Consider the following 14,633-nt stretch of genomic DNA (forward strand, 5'->3'; position numbering starts at 1 on the left):
TTGTGGCGCTGTCCTTTCCAAAAGTGAGCTGGTTGGCTGTGCTCTCTGGCTCGTCATTTCTACTTAGAATGTCAAAAAAGGAGAAAATTAGGGCCAGTTGCCGTAGTGGCTTTTGATATAGGCCAATATCCATTAGAAAATGGACGGGAAACAGCTTTGCAAACGGTCGTCATATGGTGGGAGTTTTGATCCTCTCCTAAGCCATTTAAGCCCTGTTTATTTTTCCTTTTGGACCCTTAACTCCTGTTCCCACAGCTGTCGCCTTTGTTTCTTCCTCAATGTTAGTATTGTTACAACCACTGTTCTATAGTTGCCCCAGATATCAAACTGGCTCCCTAACCAGGTCATCATTACACATGAAAGCACAATGTTTGGTTGCTTGTAGCCTAGTTTGACTGGGAACAAGACGAATAATACAGCGGATGACTAGTATGCGGAGCATATGTAGCTGTTTAGGTGCCCTGTTGCTGAGGTTTATTAGAGGAAGAAAATCTTGGTGTGATGTACAGTAGAGTCTCAGCTGGGACGTTTCCTCCGGTGCAGTGGTCTGGAATTTTGCAGCAATGGGATTTCAGGACCCTGTGGGCCACTTGTTCAACACCTCTGCTTAACCAGTTAGATATATGGTGGGGGGGGGGAAGGAGGAGGAAGGAGTTATCTACTTCTACTGGGGAACTGGTCAGCAGATTTGGAACTGTTTGCACTTAAAGCCATGGGCGACCAAGAGTAAGGCAATTGTGCTCATGGCTAATTTTCTTCCCTGACTGTCTGAAGTACAGTATTAAGCAGTTCCACTGAGATCTCTGTCTGGACAGGGCTTTTCTCTTCTTTTGCCCTTTAAACATGTCACGGATTTAATTTTCTGTAGGACTTTTTGTGAGAGGTGAGTGCTTCTTCCATCATTAAAATGGGGAGGCTTCAAGCTTCTTCATTGAATATTTTTAACTAGCCATTTTTCAGCTACTAACTCAACTCACTTTTTAGTTTTGTTCCTGTTTGATAGTTCCCCCTCATTTACCTCTGTAAGGTACCCCATAAGAACAGAGACTATCTCTTGGTGCATTCACACTCTCTCCTGCACTGTGATGCAGTTCCTGGCAGTTCTGGCATCAATGAATTGAAACAGACTAGACCTGAAGAAGTGTTTTCAAACAGCTGTTGGCACTGCCTGTATAATGCTCCAGTGCAGAACAAGAAACAAGATAGCTCTCATTGTGTGGCTTTCCCCCACCTAGGTGATTTCGGAAAAATCCCCAGAGATTATTGAAAAGCCTGTGGTTCCTGCATGCTCTCACCCTCCTTAAATGTCTCCCAGAGAGTTCTAATAATAAATGTTTTGTGGAAGTATCTTTATATTGTCCCTGTACAACTTATTCGGATCTTCTGTATTTAAGTGAGCATCAGTTGTGGCCCTTAGTGCGCACAGAGAAAATAATCGCTTGCTGCATTCGTAGGTCAGGTTTCTGTTGAGTCATCAAAGCTTTGATTTCTGATTAATTTTTAGGTAGACACAAAGAAGCATATGGAGAAGTATCATGTGACTGCTAATTTTAGCTTTACAAAGGATAAAACATAACATGGTTAGTAAGACTGGCTTATACAGTAAGAGTGAAAGTCCTGCATTTAATAATTTAGTGTGAAGGCTGCAATTTGACATGATGCACAAGTCAGGAAACTCAAAGTCTAGTTTCTCTGATGATTGTGTTCACGGGTGGTAACTTTTCAGTGCACTAAAACCGAACACGTTTAAACTTTAAAAGTACAGAATGTTTGTTTTCACCCACTGTGTTGTCATCCCTGCTATGCTAAAATAGCCTTCAATTATTACAGACTGCTTCTCAAATAGTGCACTGTCATACCATAGTTTTACAACCTTAATCGTATTCGCCTATAAGATCTCCTGCCACTGGTGCAGCTTTGTTTACGTCAGATAAACTGATGCTGAAAGTGGCTTATATGCAGGATGCACGCTGACAGAGAAGGGCTCATTCATGTGCACCATATGAGACTGTAAACAATGCCTTTTGTTATGAGAGGAAGTAAGTGATAGATATGGTTACTGTCTGAAATGCCAGTGCAAAAAGGAGCAGTTGTAGGTGGTTCAGTCTTAATAGTATTATTACTGAACTGTGGAACCCTGACTAGTCTCAATGTAATGTTTTAATGGCTTGTTCTAGGTCAAGTTAAAAAGGAAAAGAAATTCTGTGATCACTGAGTCCTTTGTGGGGGTGGGGGGAGAAGGAGAGAAGGGATGCTGCTGCAGGAATGCTATGGTGTGTCCTGTGCAAGATGAGCATTTGTTCAGGTGAGGGCTCTGTACAGCCTTGTTTTGTTCACAACATGGCAGGAGTCATGAGACCAGACAGCCTCGCTTTCTTGAGCGTGCACTCCGCGAGCTGCGAACTCTGTACGAGGCACATTTGGTCCACTTTGCTCCATATTCAATAAATGTGCACCAGAGAATGGTGAGCTACGCTGTTCAATATGCGCCTGTTATCTGCCACGCACATGGCCAGTGCAACCTCTCCTCCTTTCTGAATGCTCAGAGATCGTTGTTAAAATACAAATTTAAAGCTTGAGATGCAAAACCTCATAGCTGTGACTAATCCTAACCGACTTTCAGCAGAACACCCAAAGATTTTGTTCCTGCCCAATTATCATCTTTTATTTTAGCTATTTTGAATCTAAAGCTTTCAAGGAAGCAATTACAAATCTAGAAGGGAGAAAGTATGTTCACTTATGTTTTTCCCCCTTTTCTCAGGCTCAACAATAGCTGAACTGTTTGGCTCAAACATGTCTAGATATTTGCTCTGGGGTGTAAAGCAGCTCTGGAGAATTTCAGCCTAGCGAGTGGAACTTTTGGAATGTTATGATAACCTGAAAATGGGTTTATAGTGAAAATACACAGGCTATCCTAAATGTTTCTGGAGTGCTCGCATGCCATCACAACATGCAAATGTGTCATAGTTATGTTCACTAGAAACCATAACTTTGACTGTCTTGACTCTCTTTGCATGTAAATTCTTGACTGTGCTGTTGAACAGGTGTCATGTCTTTCATTTAATTGTTACCTGTGCATCATTTTTATAAGCAAGGGACATGGTGGTGTATCTGACATCTGTTGAATGTGCAGTCTGAAGTTCCGGTTGTGCAGCTGGATCACCCATGGGTGAACCCCTCCATCTTCAGGGAGACCAGTTGCAGTTGTGGAAATGGGGCCATAGTGCTCTCTATCCACAGCCACCTAGCGACTGTGTTCAAATCAAATTTTCATGCTCTGGGGACTTTGGATTGGCAAAAATAAAAATAGCAGGTTTCATGGACTCGGAAAGGACCAAGGAGGTCCCTCACTCACGGGTCATCCACTGTCAGATCATGTGGCCTCTTGAGCCCTTGTAGAATAGAAAGTTGCAGAACACCTGAAAATTGAATTGAATGCTGTTTATTGGGGAAGTCAAGTACGTGTGGGAGCTGAAGGATGAGGGCTGACTTGCAGGGTGATTCCAGGATACCCCTAAGTAAGAGACCCACCAAGCAGAGTTTAGCTTCGTCGTATCCACTAGCATACACACATTTAGTGTTCAGTGTTTGAGAGATACAGGAAGAGATGAATGAAAGCGGGGAAAACTGGAGAGTCATGTACTGTGTACATTCATTTGCCTTCTCCCCAATGTATTTAAGCAGGTATTTTCATCAAGGGCTTGAGCCATGGCAAGTTTGAAAAATCTCAAACCAAGCCATTGTTGAGTAACGAGCTATAAGGCTTGCCTGAAATGTCTTGATGTAAAACATGTTAAGATCATCTTAAGCAATCACACACACAATTTTGCAAAAGTTAGTAATAAATCCACCAGTGGGTTGCATGTAAGCCAGCGAATCAGGGTGGGGGGAAGGTGCAGGGGGAGGATGGTATTTTCATAAGCTGGTATTTTTGAGTTAAAAATAAACATCTCCCAAAAATAGCACCAAGCACACCGAGACTTTGAGAATTGTATAGACAAACCAACACTGATAGCACAGTCCGTTGTAATAAGATGAAAGAAGATAAAACAAAGTGTGGCCTGTTGACTGTTGGTAAACCTTGAAAACCTGGCTTGTTATGTGGGCCTGGCTCTGTCTTTTTTTTCTATTGATACATCCCATTGATATCTTCCTATGTAAAACATTGCTGTGCTTGACACAGGGACATCATGCTATATAAGGGGTGTTCAGGAGACCATCGTCTTTATCAAGATCTGGTCCATACTGTGGAAGAAGTATGAGAATTGTGGTACAGGGAATCTACTGGTCTGTCCAGTCAAGTGTTGGTTTGGAATTAGTTCCCTATGTATGTAGACAGGACCCCATTCCTTGAAGAAAATCAAAGTCTAACCCAGTGATATCAGTTTGCTGTGGCTTTTGTTTTGCCTTTGACATGCCCATCATGACATTCCAGGTTAGGAAGACCATGGGGCAGAAGAGCTAAGTGACTCCTGTGGAGTCTCATTGACAGAAAATACCACATTTGTCTTGGTTTTCAGAACGTCATCTAGATTAACCTATATAGCTAAGAGGAGTAGTAGAACATCATTGTGACCCTCTGTATGCTCTTATGTCTTCCTAGCACAAGCTATACAGGCATTATCAATCAAACATGTAAAACTGGGGTAATACTTAGCAAGACTACACAGTGTTGTTCTCAAATAGCTATTGTGCTTTAAATTCGTAACCTAACAATCCAAACTAACCTTTAGGTGTAGGCAAGCCCTCAAGGCAGTGGTGATAAACCACCAGTTTCTAAGATCGGGATGAACTAAATTGTGCGTGTAAAGTTCTGCTAGTGAAATTAGAATGAAGGGCCATGGCGTCAGCGGCACAGACTGACAGCCACTGGGTCATGCCAGACAGTTCAGAGGATACACCACCAGTTACGGAGGGGCAGTAGAGTGTGCTGCTTTTTTTTTGTTTTTTTGCAGGTCAGCTGTATCTCTGGGTAATTTGACTCATATTCTCAGCTGCTATTTTAGCTGAGACAACTTGTCTACACAGCAGAAGTAAAGCTGTTACATTTTGATGTGTAGTTTGCCTAAGCTTATCAGCATGTTTCCCTTCAAATCACTTCATCTTTTGACTTTTATTAGGAACATTTTTTTTTTTTTGGAGCTCAGACCAACTCTTCCTTAGCCACACCGTGGTGCTCTGTGCCCGTGAAACCATGCAGATGCTCCCAGCAGTGACTCTGACTATGCCTGCCATCTCAGACTTGCTTGCTCTCTCAGGTGGAGGGGAGCACAGCAGGGAATGGGAAGGCCTTGCCATAGACTACCCTGCTGGATTGTTTTGTGATGCACAATCGGAGCTGCATTCTTACATTAGAAAAGACAGATGCTTTAAGTACTGATCAAGGACGCGTTCTGAAGGAAGCCAGCAGCATGGATCATGTTCCAGTCTGCAACCTCTAGAGTGGATATCTCAGCATAGCTCCCATTGTTTCACATGACTTATCTAGTGACTTGGATGAAGGGCGTTATCTCACCTTTTCCCTGACCTACAGACTCTTTAAAGCAAAGACTTTTGGGTGTTTTATTCTAACAGTGGAGCAAGTGTCAGAACCCTCAGCAGAAATGTCTGAGAGGGATATTTGATACCCTTGTTGACTTACTCTTAGGGTTCTCTTTGCACTTACTCTGGCAAGAATGGACTTTTGTTGATAACACACCTGGAAATGCTAGAAGGGATGTTAAACCTCCTCCCTCAGGGTTTAAGCAGATCTGAAAGGCTGAGACCAGGCTGAGCCCCATGCAGGGAAGGGGCAGGTTATCCCACATCTGTCTCTTGTGGCCACAGTCAGAGTCAGGATACCAAGGCAGATGACTCTTGAGTCTGATCAGATTCAGTGGTTCTGCTGGTTTGGATCAGTCCTGAGCTTTTCATCATTGATACAGTAGTTTTTGCACAGCTTGCTGACTTTTTTTGTCAAGCACTGTGACCTGGAAGGGGGAGTGCTAGAGTAGAACTCAGGAGACCTACGTTCTGATCTGGCCTGTGGGTGACCTCTGGCCACTCACTTCCCCACTCTGTGCCTCCATTTCCCCATTTGTAAAATGGGGATAACCATATCAAGCACCTTTTGTAAAGCACTTTGAGATCAACTGATCAAACACATTATGTAAGAGCAGGGTGGTATTTATTCATGTGGTCAAAAGAGCTCAAACCAGAGCTCTGACCAGCTGTTCAACAATTGTGCATGTTCCTGGAATGTTAGATATAAAATATAGGATGGCTCGCTTCACTGTGTCTTAGTGTTTTAAACTGGTAAAACCAAATCCTGATGCATGGATTTCTGTTTATCACCAGCTACTCTTACCTATGATACTCTCAGGTTTGAGTATGAAGACTTTCCGGAGACCAAAGAGCCTGTTTGGATACTGGGGAGGACGTACAGTGTGTTTACAGGTATTTTACTCATGTGCTGCTGCTTCCATGGTGCCTGTCCAAGTTTGAGGGATTTCCACACACCTGACTGTCTCATGTAGGGAGCTGAACTCTTCTGTTGGGGTGGGGGAACCTTTTACCTACCAGGGCCACTGATCCCAGAAGAAAATAGTTGTGGGCCGCACACAGCCCCCTGGGGGAAGGGGTGTGGAGGTGGCTTGGGGTTTGTCCTAGGCTTTGGGGTTAGGGCTGCCAACTTTCCAGACTGAGTCCTATGGCAAAAAATAAGGGGTTTAGGGTGAAGACTCAGGGCTGGAGCTTGGGCTGATGGGGCTGTAGTGCGGAAGAGGCTCTCGGCTGGAGCCAAGGGGTTGGCATTTGGGAGCAGGGTTGGGGTGGGGGTGCAGGCTTGGTGGGAGTTGGGGTGTGGGGGGGGCTCAGTGCTGGGGCAAGGAATTGGGGTGCAGAAGGGGGCACAGGTGCTTATCTCAGGCAACTCCCAGGTTCAGAAGTGGTGCTGTGACAATGGTGCCTGTAGGTGAGGGTAGCACGCAGAGTTTCCTGGCTGTCCGGGAGCCAGCACTTGCAGCTCCCACCCCGTGCGGGGCACTGAGGCTCGGGGGTTCTGGTCCACAGCGCAGAGATTTGCAGTGGGCCAGACGAAAGTTGACCCATGGCCCAGAGGTTCTCCACCCACCTTACAGGATCCCCACTTTTTCAAAGTAGCATCCTGCAGAAGTGCTGTTCCCCCCGTTCTAGTATATAGGCAAAACGTGCACCCATGGGCATGCCACAGTCGCCTCGCTTGCCACCTTCAGATGCTCTCGCTGTGTTTTTAGAGAAAGTTGTCATTTTTGACTACGCTCTCCTCTCTTCCTCCTGCTTTCCTGGCCGGCGGTGCAGAGTCATGATGCTTAAAGCTACCAGCAAGGAGAGACTGAAGCTGTAAAGACTGTTTTACCCATGTATGGTCCCATTATTTCTTCCCAGGCCTTTCCTGCCCTGCAGGTTGGAGTTTTGACTTCATGCACTAATACCTTGCTTCTGTCAAACCAGCCCTTGTCACCAGTGAAAGGGATTTTTGGGGTGGGATTTAGGCAGGGTTGATGCCTTTCTCAGGGACCTCACGTGTTTATTTCTGCAAATCCTTCAGAGAAGGAGGAAATCCTGTCGGATGTCACCTCTCGGCTTTGGTTCACATACAGAAGGAACTTTCCTGCCATTGGTAAGTAGCGTGGATGCTAGTTAAGAAAATAACTATGCTGTAAAGGAGCCTGGCTGGCTTCATAAATGCCTGACCCAGGGGAGCCTCTCCATTGACCTCTCTGGGCTTTGGACGTGGAATGTGTATGGGATGCCCTCTCATCAGTCAGGTCTGAAGTGCACTGGAGTGGCAGGAGAGTACTGGAAAGCTTTCAGCAAACACTCTCTTAGAGAGAGAGCTGAACTCTGGAGTACCTGGTGCAGTGCGAAGGAAAGCTCCCAAGACATGAGGAAAGCACCCAGTCAAAGCCACCGCATTCAGCACCTGTCCCTGGCCTCGCTAATGCTCGGCTATGTCTGTGGCAGTGATGGAGATGGAGGAAGTGTGCTAGTTTGCCCTAAGAGAGAAATGGAAAGCCTAGGGGTTGGGGTGGTAGCTTGGGTCGCAGAAGACACAAGTTTAACTTGTGGCTCTTCCACAGACTCTGTCTCCCCTGGTTTGGGTTGTAAGTGACAGAACATCAGCCCAATTAAAGGAGATTTCTGATGATCACATGAGAGAAACTGATCGAATATTGGCATGAGTGTGGGTGTTGACTTCTAAGGAATCTCATCCTGGCTATCGAGGGACCAGAGAAGAGATCATCATTGCAAAGAATTTCCTACTACCAGTGACGGAGAGGAAGCCATGCTAGTCTATACACTATCCAAACAGAAAGCAGTCAAGTAGCACTTTAAAGACTAGCAAAATAGTTTATAAGGTGAGCTTTCATGGGACAGACCCACTTCTTCAGACCATAGCCAGACCAGAACAGATATTTTGCTAGTCTTTAAAGTGCTACTTGACTGCTGTTTGTTTTCCTACTACCAGTGCATTAGGGAGCAGCTAAATCTGTAAAACCAGCTCTCTAGTTCTGGTCATGCCCAATGTTCTAACCTTTGTGTTAACAGCTGGCCATGCAATGACCTGGCCTGGGCAGGGAAGTGCTAGGGTTTGCTTAAAGCCTTGAGCCTCTGCATACAGTTAAATGAACCAGCAGCCTAATCACCCTTTGTCCTTTGACTGATTTCTGTATTGTTCATTGTCTAACCATCAGGAGCTAGTCCTCACCTTGTTTCCATGGGTAATTGCCTTAACTGGTTTAGGATCTGGGTGAAGATTATGGGGAAAATAGTCCATAAAACATCTTTAGCTGAAATATATCAACAAGTTTCTGGTAGCCTCAGAGCTGTCCTGTCCATAGGATGGTATGCGGCACCCCCCCTGTGCTTAGGGGACAGGGGAGCAGGGCACTAGTGGGGAGCCAGGGGCTGGCAACTGGCATGTGCTGGTGGTAGCAGGAAGCAGAGCAGCGCAGGCAGGAACCAGTGGAGTGGGCTGCGGCCTCACCCTTTCCCCTGAGCCCCGTCTCCCAAGGGAGGCAACCTGGGAGATTAGTGCCCCCCCACCCCGGCCCCACCAGTGGTGGTGGGAAATGGAGTTATACAGCCCCAGTCTGCTCTGCTTTACTGGCTCCCAGTGGCGTGTCTCTGCTTCTCATGGCTGGTAAGTGCCAAGGCAATTCCATTCCTCCTGCACTGGGGCTCCCTCCCCAGATTGTGTAGCTTGGAGATGGGGCAGTGGAGAAGGCTGGGGCGGGGTCACTGCTTCCCACTGCCACAAGTGAGTGTGGAGGCGGCCTGGCCCCTGCTGTCCATTCCCTGTCTCCCAGCAGTTCCTCCAGGCCATGTCGCTGTAGGGAGGAGGCATTGCAGAAGGAGTGGAATGGAAGTGAGGCAATGGCAGATGTGGGGCCTGGGAAGGGGCAGAGTGGGGTCAGAGTCTGGGGCAGAGTGGGAGGCTTGTCCCTGGCTTTGCAGCCCCCTGGAGTGGCTGTGAGTAGCTGGATCTGGAAATCTGTTCACAGATCCATGCCTGGTATGACCCCATTTCTCATTCCCCAGTCTGAGTTGGTTGGATTTTTACATGAAACTCACCCTTGCTCTGTAAGTGCCTGGCTTTATTTTCCTTAACAGCGAGCAGTGGAGTTTGCTTCTTAAATCTGTATTTATTTCTCACTGTCATTGTCTGATGGATTTCTGACACCCACCTTGCAAACCTAGAGAGCTCCACGCTGTCCCTCCCTCGCCTGCTCTGTGCCTAGACAGCTGATCTAACCCTTATGTTCTGATCTGATTGTTTTGCTTGGCTGCAGGAGGAACAGGGCCCACATCTGATACTGGCTGGGGCTGCATGTTAAGGTGCGGTCAGATGATCTTCGCTCAAGCATTGGTCTGCCGGCACTTAGGGAGAGGTAAATCAGTGGTTTTTAAGGCATGTCCAGAGCCAGTCCAAATGACGGTGCATGGGTTAGGGCAACAGAGAGAGGGCACAGCTTGAAACTGCTGTGGGCTCCACGTACAGTTTCCCAAGCTCTGGCTGGATGCTGGAGCAGCTCCCATGGAAACCATCCCAATGAGCTTCACTATCGGCTTTTCTTCCAAATCAACATCAGTGCACCTATTCAATGGAGAAATGAATGTTTGGACAATTGGCAAGGACTGTGCTAGCTAGCAAAACATTCTTGTAAATTTGCTGCACCGATTTGCTTTCTATTGCACTGTGGGAGTGTTTAGAGGCAAGATCATGTCGTTCTGATGGGGTTTGGCCCTGCCGTAGGGGGCTGGACTTGATGGCATTTTAGGTCTCTTCCAGCTCTATTCTTCTACGATTCTGGGGACAGTAGTGGGGGACACTCGGATTTGGATTGATTGTTATGACAGCCAGCAGATGTTCTGGTCACTGTTAGACCCTGGTTTCCACACTCCCCCCGCCCCCCCGCATCTTTTTCTAAATCACTGCAAACCCTCTTTCCCAGCCCTCAAGATGAACAGAAACCCATTTTGTGTCTGAGACCCCTGAAAGGACTAGCCAAGGGAGCCCCACACTTCTCAGCTTTGTACCGCTGAAACCTTTACACTGGGTAAAGTAGCTGTACAGCAGAACACTTATTTTTATTTGTAACCTTCGGCTGAGATGCCTCAGGCCTCTCACTACTCTAGAAGTGACACCCATAGCCATGCATGGTACCTTCTCTGGCTGCTGCTTCTGAAGTTCTCTGGGGTGGCAGAAGATACCTGGTGGCATTGCCACCCTGGCCTTCCCAAACAAAGTGCCCCAATTCAGTGGAAATTGCAGGGCTCCTCCATGCTTGTGGGATGGCATTAGACACGTATGTAACTTTTGCAGCTGGTATTCCCTCTCCTTGGGAGCCAATGCATCTTGACTGAGAAGTGTCAGTGCAAGTGCTGGACTTGATGTTCACCATGTCTTTGGTTCCCACCTTTTGAAAAAAGCCCTTTTACTTACGTTTAAAAGTGGCCCTTTTTAGAGGATTGGGGGAAATAAGACTTCTGGCACATAAACTAAAAGAGTCCTACTAAGCAGTGACATGCAGAGGAGTATGCTAGTACATAACCTATTTTTCCCCTCCCTCTATCTCTTAGATTGGAGGTGGATGAAAGGGAAGAGGCAGACGGATAACTACTTCAATGTGCTTAATGCCTTCATTGACAAAAAAGACAGCTACTACTCCATCCACCAGATAGGTAAGAGGCAACTGTTGCTAGGAGTGTTCTGCCTTGGGATTCTCTGATCTCGTAGTAGTAAAGCAATGTCAGAAATAACCTACTCATGAGAGACTGATGCAAGAATGATTTGCTAAGGGCTGTGGCAAAGCGTGTTATCATCAGCGTCTGTATTTGGGTTGCTGTATGTGAATGAAATAGATACATCACTGCTTCCTATGTGCTGGTGGTCAAAATTAAGGTGATTTGTTTATGGGTTGAAGGATTTGTCACGTGAAAACTGACTAGGGCGGGGTCTGCAATTTTAATAGCAAGAAGAGCCATGTCATCAAATTCAGGTACAAAATCAATACTTCAAGAGATGCAAGCATGTGAACAGGAGACAGTCCTTAACAAATAACATCAAACCATGCTTTTCGTAACCCCTGTTCTAAGAACAGTGCACACACACTGATTGGTACCAGTTAGAGGGATTTTATTTTCTCCTCTCCATTCCCCAGGCTTGACCCCTCTCAGCCCCAAGCCCCCCCACACCACCAAACCCCAGGCTTAACCCCTCTGTCAATAAGTTCCTCCAGCTGCATGCACGCGTTGCTGCTGCTCCTCGTCCCAGCTGCCTTCTCAGTGGGGCTGTGCAGCTCTAGCAGGGCGGACTTGGCCATCCCTCCTCCCCCTCCCCCCCCCACCCCGCCCCAGCGCTTCTGCTCACTTCCCACACCTGCAGTGCAAGCAGCTCCCTGCCCTGCTGTCTTGAAATAATGGAATTAAATTTAATTGGTTTAACAGCTGGATCTCACCTGCTGCCTATTAAACCAATTAAATTTTAGTTCCATTATTTCCGTGTGGAAGGGCAGGGCACTGTAAGAGGAGTCAGCAGCATCTGCAGCTGCAAGTGACCCTGGACTAGGGCACCCCCCCAGCCTAGTGCCCGTCTCCTTCTCCCCCTCATTCTTGCTGAGAGAATATAACGGTCATGCCCACAGCAGCCACAAAGGAATCTTGCAAACAGATTGCACCAGGTGTGGGGGAAAGAGCAGGAGTTCATGTACTCCGCCAAGAATGTGTCTGGGTACAAGTGTTGGAAGGAAAAGTAAAGGAAAAGCGGCAGTAGGCGTGCTTTTGTGGGGTGCTGAGCTCTTGCACTCCTAGTCAGACAATGGGAATGGTGGGTACCAGGCATCTCTGAGAAATCAGGCGTTGTTGTTTAAATAAAATTTATTTCTGAATAGCATTTCCTCTGAGGTGTCTGCCATTCTTAGCCGGCATAGGAGTTCCCTTTTTGTTCCCCAGAACGGAACCCATCTTGCTTCCAGCAGAGGATGGCTGAGAGGCTCCACTTTAGAGCTTATTAACATGGCTTCTGGATTGCCTTGGAAGGCCAGTGGTAAGGTCACGTCAGGCACTATGGTCTCTTCACAGCCCCAAACAAGATGGCGTGGCCTGACTGCGAAGCGTGTCCAAGGGCTTGTCTGCACTTGCAATGCCACAATGGCTGTGCTGCAGTGTAGACGCTACCTGTGCTGACAGGGAAGGGTTCCCCTGTCAACGTGGGAAGTGCATCTCCCCAAAAGGCCATAGCTAAGCTGATGGAAGTATTCTTCCGTTGACGTGTGCTGTCTATGCTGGGGTTAGGTCAGTTGAACTGCCTCGCTCAAGGGTGTGCATTTTTTACACCCCTGAGGGACGTGGCTGAGTACACCTCTTGCTGTAGACCACACCCACGATGTGGCCCTTTCCACAAAACCCTTTTTGTGACGGGTCATGAGTGACGGCGTCAAACTCCAGAAGTACGACACCAGGGGCTGTGAGCAGGAGAAAGGGGTGGCGGTGGCTGTGACTAACCTGGTTGTGTCTGCTTGGTGCAGCCCAGATGGGAGTTGGAGAGGGCAAATCGATAGGCCAGTGGTACGGACCAAACACAGTTGCACAAGTGCTCAAGTAAGTGCTGGGCTTTTCCTTTTGTGCAATGCAGCGGGGTAGCTTGTGTTTTCTTTTCATTCACACTGCCCATTGCCATCACCTCTGGGTGTCATGTGTAGTATAAAAGTAATGGTGATCAGTAGCGTGGTGCCCCAGCCAAATTCTCTCTCCCGCCCCCCCACCCCCAACACTCTTCTTGTGAAACTGGTTCAGGGAGCAGGAACTTGAAAGCGGAGATGGACTTCACCCCTGGCTCCCAGGCTGGATGGACCAAAAAGTCAACTGTTCCAGTTGAGAAGAGTCATCCAAGACTCTTATCTCCAGGTCCTGCAGGCTACTGGGCTTGCTGCTGGAATCTCTGCCTGTGTTGTGAAGGACTAGATGGCTTTAATACCTGGCTTTAACACTTCTGAACTGATGTTCACGACTGAGGATGGCCTCTGCAGTGGCATTCCCTTAGAGTCAAGGACAGAGGTAGTCTCAGGCCCCATTAAACCATGCAAGTCACTAAATGCAGTCACAGAATAAAGCGTAAACCTTAAATTGTTTTCTGCTAGGGCTTTGTAAGGCAGAGCCTAGGGAGTACTCTCATCTGCAGGAGTTAGACGTGGTAAAACTGCACTGTTACTCAATCTCCAGTGTAGGTTAAAACACTCTCCTCTCTGCTGAGTGGATCAACTATAAATTCTTGCAGTAAGTGTTACTGAAGCCTCGGCTTTGCTTAGTGTCTTGTAGCCAGTCCTCTAATGACTTCTCTCTCCTTCCTATAGAAAACTTGCCACTTTTGATACATGGAGCTTGTTGGCAGTGCACATAGCCATGGACAACACAGTAGTGATGGAAGATATCAGTAAGTATAACAGATGCAGAGTCAGAGTTGTGTGCCCTGGTTGTAAGATGTCTGGAAGGAATCAGGGAAGCAATGGCAGTAGAACACCAGGTACACTTAAAGTACATGCCCTCTGAACGGTCGTGGGCAGGTGGGTTGGAAACGGAGGGAATACCTACACTGCAAAGAAAAACCTGGGCTTGCCCGCACCCTCCAAGTCAGTCTTGGGCTGCTGGGCTATTTTACTGCTGTGTAGACTTCCTGGCCTTGGGTTGGAACCTGGGCTACGGGACCTTCAGGGTGAGGGTGTGCCGGAGGTCCGGTCAGGTTCAAGGCACCCTGCAGCTCAAGCCCTGTATGCCCAAATCGTTTGGAACCGGCAAGCCACGGGTTTTTCTTTACTTCGTAGGTACACCCAAAATGGGAGTTGATGCTCTGAGGAGCAAAAAGCAAAGCCACATAAGCAGTTTTATTGCTTTCATTACAAAGCTTGGATTCGCCTGGAGACAACCTGTAGGAGCTGCCTGAAGGTTGGTTTGGCAGATCTGTCTGGTGGCCATGTTGTCTGTCCGTGTTTCTCTTGGAATTGAGAGCTGGAGCCCGTCTCTTTCACCAAACAGGAAGGAAATGAGAACAGATTTGTTGAGCAGAGGGATAATAAGCAAAAATTGCATGGAAAATCCCTTTGGAGGTGTAAGAG

General features: G+C 47.2%; 1 protein-coding gene across 2 annotated transcripts in view; it reads left to right on the plus strand.

The window, feature by feature from the left end:
* The window catches only part of ATG4B (autophagy related 4B cysteine peptidase), a 34,269-nt gene that overhangs the window by 3,068 nt on the left and 16,568 nt on the right, over window positions 1-14,633 (plus strand). The window contains exons 2-7 of one of the 2 annotated variants that reach the window (XM_075004366.1): window positions 6,337-6,435; window positions 7,568-7,639; window positions 9,813-9,911; window positions 11,104-11,205; window positions 13,050-13,122; window positions 13,875-13,954. In XM_075004366.1, coding sequence (XP_074860467.1) covers window positions 6,337-6,435; window positions 7,568-7,639; window positions 9,813-9,911; window positions 11,104-11,205; window positions 13,050-13,122; window positions 13,875-13,954 — 525 coding nt within the window. The remainder of the gene's footprint in view (window positions 1-6,336; window positions 6,436-7,567; window positions 7,640-9,812; window positions 9,912-11,103; window positions 11,206-13,049; window positions 13,123-13,874; window positions 13,955-14,633) is intronic. The other variant, XM_075004367.1, reaches the window with a different exon arrangement.

Source organism: Carettochelys insculpta, chromosome 10 (genome assembly GCF_033958435.1).
Source record: "Carettochelys insculpta isolate YL-2023 chromosome 10, ASM3395843v1, whole genome shotgun sequence".
NCBI classification, from domain to species: Eukaryota; Metazoa; Chordata; order Testudines; family Carettochelyidae; genus Carettochelys; species Carettochelys insculpta.